This window comes from Setaria viridis, chromosome 9, assembly GCF_005286985.2.
Source record: "Setaria viridis chromosome 9, Setaria_viridis_v4.0, whole genome shotgun sequence".
NCBI lineage: Eukaryota > Viridiplantae > Streptophyta > Magnoliopsida > Poales > Poaceae > Setaria > Setaria viridis.
The window spans coordinates 42,933,328-42,940,428 of record NC_048271.2 but is presented as its reverse complement, the minus strand read 5'-3'; the positions used below and the strand labels follow the sequence as shown (position 1 = coordinate 42,940,428).

General features: G+C 51.6%; 1 protein-coding gene across 2 annotated transcripts; it reads left to right on the top strand.

The window, feature by feature from the left end:
* The first annotated feature begins 926 nt into the window (after positions 1–926).
* Positions 927–6,529, top strand: LOC117840938 (glucan endo-1,3-beta-glucosidase 4). 2 transcript variants are annotated; one of them, XM_034721485.2, is made up of 5 exons: positions 927–1,354; positions 3,470–3,602; positions 4,733–5,641; positions 5,739–5,766; positions 5,869–6,529. In XM_034721485.2, exons 2-5 carry the CDS (start codon positions 3,539–3,541, stop codon positions 6,257–6,259), a joined length of 1,392 nt encoding a protein of 463 aa, XP_034577376.1. In that variant the 5' UTR covers positions 927–1,354; positions 3,470–3,538; the 3' UTR covers positions 6,260–6,529. The 2 variants fall into 2 exon arrangements, with proteins under 2 accessions (XP_034577376.1, XP_034577375.1); XM_034721484.2 differs by having other exon boundaries at positions 954–1,354; positions 3,483–3,602.
* The last annotated feature ends 572 nt before the right edge of the window (positions 6,530–7,101 follow it).

The window sequence follows — 7,101 nt, the reverse complement described above, 5'->3', positions numbered from 1 at the left end:
GGAGTGTATCTGGGCATGTGAGAATCTCGTCAGCAATCAAAAGGCAGGACGCAGCAAAGCACTCCCGTCGTCGGACTTGAGGTTGAGGCTTATCTGTCCCAAAGGCAGGTAGGAAAAAATTGTATTCTTTCTCGCGCAACTAGGCTGTAGATGTTAGCGGAAAGCAGCGAACTTATGATCATAAATAAAGCCGGCGCGCTGCGATTAGCATCTGTGGTTAGCGTCGCCGCGTCAGCTGATTGCGAGAAGAGCGAGCCCGGATTGGCCATGGTCGTCTTGCTTTGGAGCACGAAAAGCAGAGCAGGCGGCGATAAGCCTCATCAGGCCGAGAGCGAAAGAAGCAAGGAAAGAAGAGCATGGGGGCGATGAGGATGCCGAGAGCGGATCACGTTTGGTAGGAAGAATGGGAGCCGATGCGATGCGCGGATGGGTCGGGTCGGGTCACCTGCTCGGAACGGCCGCCGAGGATGCCTAGAAGTCGCCCGGTGCGGTGGCTGGCCGGCCGGCCGGCCGGTCGGCTATTCTTGGTTTGACTGGACCGCATGGGGATGGGATCAACTTTTTTCCTCATTCCCTGGTGTACTTTCAGCTCGAAGTTGCACCAGCAATAGTGCCTTTTGTCCCTCCAAGTCCTCGGCTTGAGTTTTCGTTGGTACCCAGTTATCTCTTGCTTGCTTCTCCCTTTGGAGTCCATAAAGAAATGAACCGGACATTTTTACTGCACATCTTACTGCCTCAAAGAGTAGTTTGGCACCTCATCAAGGAAAAGGATTTTGGGCCACGACTCCTGCCTGTCGCAATTCATCCGGCCGCCGCAAACGTCGCGACCGTGGTTACACACCTCACACGAGCACAGCGCCACGGCACCGCTGCACGGGCGGACACATCGCAGGAAGAGAAAGCAAAGCCCCGATTCGTTTGTCTCGCTCCTAGCTACCGTCACCCCACCGCCGGGTGTCCGTGTGTACGCAGAGAGAGAGAGATCATCAGCCGCTTCCCTCACCGCCTCTCTCTCCATCTCCACTTCGCTTATCCTAAACCGCCGTGTCACTCGGCGCTGTGGCGTCGCTTAGCGCACGTCATTAGCGTCCTAATCGCGCTCCCTGCTCGTGCGCTTTTGGCGCTGTGCGTATAAATCCAGCCGGCCAGCCAGCTTGGTTACACCTCTGACCTTCCCTCCCTCGCACACACGCACGGCCGGCCTCCTCTGCTGGTGTTGGGAACTGCTGAGATCAGAGGAAGGCTCCAGCTCCACCAGGCATTCCGATCGAGGCAGGGGTTTCGTCCGGGAGAAGCAAAGGAAACCTCGGCCTGCGACCTCGATCGATCGGAGGCCGTCAAGCTTCAGCTCCAGGTGCGCTCGGACTGCCTGCTCCTCTTCTCTTCTTTGCTGATCGATCGGAGGCCGGCTTCGTTCTTTGCTGATCAGCTGTTTCTTTCTAGGCTCCTCTTCTCTTTTCTTTCTTGTGCTTGTTACTTCCCACCTTCCGGTTCATCTGTATACTCGCTGCTAGTAACGGCTTTCTCCGTGACTCTGTCCATGCGATTCGGGCTCGGGGCCTGTACTGTTTCTTTCTGCGCCATGCCCCTCTGCGATTGCGATGCTCTTCCTGGGCATGCATGCCAGTCTCCCCTCGCTGGATACCGCTGCATGCAGTTAGCTCCGGTCAGGACTCAGGAACACAGATACGTCCTCTGTTTCTGTTCACCTGCACCTTCTGCTACTACCTCGATGCTTTCATTTCGTTTCCTCCACCTCCCTTCCCCCACCCGACCAAAAGGTATCCAAAGCGGCAAACTGCAAATGTTAGGGAAAAGGTACTTGTAAGTTGCAATTTTGGGAAAGTGCAAGTGATCGGCTGAATTTCAACATACCGGCAAATTCCCATATATGGCTTTACCCCCTGTCTTCTTCCGTAGGTTTAGTCACCTGCTGCTACTGACTGATTAGGTGGTTTACTTCACCATCCATCTTCTTGATAATCGGAGGCATCGGTCCACACTCCAGGCCGGCGGTGTCGGCATGTACTCGTTGCTCCCGCCCACAACCTGTTGACACTTGGGGCGAGGTTCGTGGCCAGGCGAGGTTTCCAGTCCGGTTTCGCCTGACACGCGTGCATCGCAGCTCAATTTATTTTTCCTTCTTTTGCTTGTGACGTCGCAACCGTAGGGGCTACACGCCTGCACGGCACTGTTGGCTTGGTTCTTCGACCTCTCAGGTCTCGGCCTCTTCCTCGACTGGAAGCATCTCCTAGACTCCTACCAACCTGGCTATTATCTTGACGTGTGCTAGTTTCATTGAGTGTGCGTGTCACTAGCTAGTCGTTAACAATACCATACCAATTGTCTTTCCAGCTGTGTTAACAACTGCAATATGGAAGCTTCTTAGGATTATGCAAGGAATTACTGCATTGTTTTTCTTGTTATAAACCTCTTGTATGGTACTAACCAAAGACATAGTAGATGTCATGTATGGTCGTTGAGGTCACTCTAATATAAGACATTTTGGTTTGTTCAAATTACTCTTAAGTCGGACCACAGAAAAAGAGTAATAGTATTTATAATATGTCAAATGAGTATAAATTAGATCCATTATGAAATGTATTTTTATAATTTACTTATTTGGCGTATTAGATGTTAATACTATTCTCTACAAATTTGGACGAATTTAGAATAGTTTGATTAACAAACTTAAATATCCTATATTTGAGGATATAGGGAGTGAAACAATAAGCAATTAGGCATGCTTTCAAAGAAGAATACACAAGGATCTTGTATTGCCTTAACACATTCTAATTCCAATGGAGATGCAACAAGGACATTCAAATCTCTTGCTGATCAAAATGTTGTAAAAGCTGTGATGAAAGTTTTGGTTCCCAATACCTCCCCATCCAAAATTATATGTTGTTTCTGGAATTTTTTATATATATTTTTCGCTACACCATACAATTCTAGGGTGAGGGAATGCTATACGCTTGGTGGGTTCTTCTCCAAGCATAATGAAGAAGGCTATGGACGCGGCTATTCCGAGGCATATTGTATATATATCAGATGTGTCACCGTTTGCATTGTATCAAAAATCGCCATTTCTGAAATTAGCCACCCGCCTGGGGAGTTTATAAAAAAAATATCGCTAATTCCATCTTCTAAGTACATAATAAAATTATGGATCTAGAAATTATGTAGTCAAAATCACCTATACAATTTAAATTGGCATGGATCAATAATTCAATTCAAAAAGCTAGTGTCGAGATCATTCTCGTTTATTGATATCCATGGGTTGCTGTGGCATGGTGCCCCGAAGCATCCCGAACTAATCAACCTGTCTTGTGATCTTGACATAATGCTGAGAATTTTTTTGGAAGGAGGTTTTTCTGAGATTGACATGAATGTCTAACTAACCCTATCAGAACATAAATATCAGTAGTGTTACCTCTAATTTCTGCATGAAATTCTGAGAAATTGTCAGGTGAAAATTTCAGTTCTACGAGGAGTTGGTAGCAGAAGGCCCCACACCAGCACATCTTGGCGTCCGAGGATGTTGCAGAAACGATGGCAGGGATGCGTCTTCTGGCTCGCCTTCCTTCTCTGCAGCGCATCAGGTACGTGTTGCTGTCATCCCGTGCAGGTTTTGACGGCTTTTCCGTAATTCTCCGGTGGCACCGGGTTCCTTCCTCGCTTAGTCGCTTTTCTTTTTCTGTCGTCCCCCTAAAAGGGCTTTCTTTTCTGCCGCTAAGATTCTTTACTTCACCAGAAATGCATGGCCATGTATTGCATCCTACAAATGCAGAGGATTGCGATGGGACCTTTTTCATAAGCTGCAACTGCAAAGGCTAGGATATGCCCTGTGCTTTTGCACCATTTTCATGCCTTATCTTGAATCAACAAAAGCGTCCACGACACATGTGCCGTACCCAAAGTTTATCAGAGTTATCTCCTCATGCTTGAGAAAGTGAATGATGCTAATACTCTTTTGCCTCTCTCTCTTTTTTGTCTAATGAAAACCAATGATGCTGCTTCACACATTTCAGTATGTCACCAGCAGCCTGTTCTGAAACGCTCCACTGACACAATACTGAAACATCTCTCTGCTCTGAGCTACAGTCAATTAGCCTCTTTGGGCCTTGATTAGTTTCCCACAATTCCAACTTTGGTACTATGCAAAAAGAAGATTCCCCGTCACATCAAACTTGCGGTACATGCATGTAGTACTAAATGTAGACGAAATCAAAAACTAATTGCACAGTTTTGTTGTACTTTGAGAGACGAATCTTTTGAGCCTAATTAGTCAATGTTTGGATAATAATTCACAAATACAAACGAAATGCTACAATACGCTACAGTGCTGGCACAGTGCAACTAAACTTGGTTCTTAAATGTTTATGGACTCGAAGATGCCAATACTCGTTTTAAAATCAATGATGCTGTTTGACATGTGCATCCAGTAATCTATTCTTAAACTCTCCACTGAAATACTGAACACTCTGGTCATTCAAAAAAAAAAAAGAGAAAAACTGAACATTCTGAAGGCCGAATTACAATTTGCTCAGCTCTATTGCCTCACACTATATGCAGTTCATGTGCCCTTTCTTTTATGCAGTCAATAAAATCTATACTGTCTACTACGTATTGTAGATATCCGTCAAGAATGATTCTTATCCACCTGTATCTGTAGAACCGAACACTAATGTCAGATTTATTAACAAAAATTCTCATTTTTGACAATTTACAGGCATCATGATCCCCTCAGAAAATTCTCCGTCAGAGTTCGCCAAGATCGTGCAGTCTAAGCAGACAAAGCAAGCTCGCGTGTGCGGAGCGGACCCCGAGCTGCTGCGATCCTTGGCGGGCAGCGACGCAGAGGTCATGCTCACCATTCCCAACGAGCAGCTGGAGCACATCGCCGAGTTCCCGGAGGAAGCCGACCTCTGGATCATCACCTACGTCGCGCGCTTCCTCCCGGCGGCCAGGATCACGCACGTCGTGGCGGGCGACGACGTGCTCACCAACTCCCCCGGCGACGCCTACTTCCTCGTCCCGGCGATGCTCAACCTCCGCTCGGCCCTTGCCGCCGCGGGGCTCGACGGCCGCGTGAAGGTGTCGAGCGCGGTGTCCGCGGAGACGCTGACCGCCCCGGCGTGGTCCGGCGTCGCGGGCCACGTCCTCCGGTTCCTGAGCTCGGCCGGCGCGCCGCTGTTCCTCAAGTCCCCCTCGTCGGAGGCCAGCGACGCCAAGGCCGACGCCGCGTACGGCGCGATGCGCGCGCTGGGCGTGCCGGGGGTCCCGGTCATCGCGGCGGACCTCGGAGCCACCGGTGGCGTAGAGGCGGCGCCGTACTACTACTACAGCTACCCCGGCGGGAAGTCGAGTGAACGGGGCAAGCGGCGGTCGCTGGCGACGGGAACGTTCTGCGTGGCGCTGCAGAACGCGGACCCGGCGGCGCTGCAGGCGGGGCTTAACTGGGCGTGCGGGTCGGGCCACGCCGACTGCTCGGCGATCCAGCCCGGCGGGCCCTGCTACTCGCAGAACAACCTGCCGGCGCTCGCTTCCTACGCCTACAACGACTACTACCAGAAGATGTCCAGCACCGGCGCCACCTGCTCGTTCAACGGCACCGCCACCACCACCAACAACGATCCCAGTAATTTAGCAACCCGCAAGCATTTTTTTTTTGCGGATAGAGATCAAGCATTGGTCATGAACACTAATTAACGCTTTCTTGTGACGGATCGTTTCAGGTTCAGGGTCTTGCGTTTTCGCGGGAAGGTAAGCACGGTTTCAAACTCTGCAGCTCGCAAATTAAACTCTCGCTACTCGCTAGTGACTGACACTCTGACATGACTTTGTTTTTCCTGGCACGCGTTGCAGCTCCACAGCGGGAGGCTCCAACTCGAGCACGCCGGTGGGCGCGAGCCCGCCGACCAGCCTCGCCCCTCCGACGGGCTTCACGCCTCCGGTCGGCTCCAGCCCCCCGTCGTCCGACTTCAGCCCCCCGGCGGTCGGCACCACCCCTCCGTCCGGCTTCGCCCCGCCGGCCGGCGGCGGCTTCGCCCCTCCGGCCGGCGGCGGCTTCGCCCCCCCGGACGGCGGTTTCGGCACCCCGCCGGGGTTCGGCCCGCCGGGCTCCTTCAACGGCAGCGGGTCGTTCGGGCCGAGCGGCACGCTCAACCCTTACGGCGGGGCCCGTGGCGCCATGTCCAGCGGCGCCGGCTTGACCGCTCTGTCCGCCGTCGCCGTCGCGGTTCTTCTCGTGCCATGAATGCGATGTGAATTACCAATGCAGATATCGGGATTAGCTCTAGAGACTAGAGAGCCCTTTGTCGCTTGGTAGTGATTATGCAGGGATTAGCCACGTGTTATGCTGTTCATCATTGAGGTGTTATTGGTCAGGTCGGTGTCAGGTCAGGTGAGGTCGGGCCTGTGTATTTAGGCGTCGTGTATATGGAGCGGATATGTATGTATGTGACGAGAGTTGTGACAGTCATCAACTCATGATACCTTGGTACAATATACTGGTAGCTTAAATCCATTGCATATCTTTGTAAATACGTACTTGCATGTGTTGCTGGTAGGAACAAGTCGTGTGTGGGCTGAGTCGTGCGTAGCTCACGGCATGGCCAAGTGCTGTGTTTGGTCAGCACCACAGCGCCTTTGGCAGGCACGTCGCGTGGCGTCGCAACGAAATAGCACATCGCGCACCTCGACAGTGTGGCGTGGGACTCGGTCCTGTATTCCAAATAAAGAGAAACAGAAAAAACAGAAAACGCTGCGACGTTGGCAGCACCAAAATATCCACTTTCTCGCGTGCGTATCTACGTTCTCGCCTCGCCGGCAGCGACGCCGTTCAAGCCGGGGCACCGCCCGATTTCAACAACTGGTATCAGAGCCGGTCGCCGACATCCAGGTGTGAAGAAGCTCCGACGTGAGGGGATTTCGGTGTTGGATGAAATAGATCCCATTCGAGAAGCCGCTCTCACCCAAGAGACCGCACATTGAGGAAGAGAAGATGGCTGGCGACGACGATGCATCAGGATCAGGCGGTCACCGTGTCGTCGAGGAGAGCACGTTGATGTGGCCAATGCTTACCCGCACCAATTATGC

What these genes read in the sequence shown, in the direction of transcription:
- LOC117840938 (XM_034721485.2), top strand. Translation starts at nt 3,539, where the DNA reads ATGTTGCAGAAACGATGGCAGGGATGCGTCTTCTGGCTCGCCTTCCTT. An exon ending in CCTTCTCTGCAGCGCATCAG is followed by an intron (nt 3,603 to 4,732) that starts GTACGTGTTGCT and finishes GACAATTTACAG; the next exon opens with GCATCATGATCCCCTCAGAA. An exon ending in TCTTGCGTTTTCGCGGGAAG is followed by an intron (nt 5,767 to 5,868) that starts GTAAGCACGGTT and finishes CACGCGTTGCAG; the next exon opens with CTCCACAGCGGGAGGCTCCA.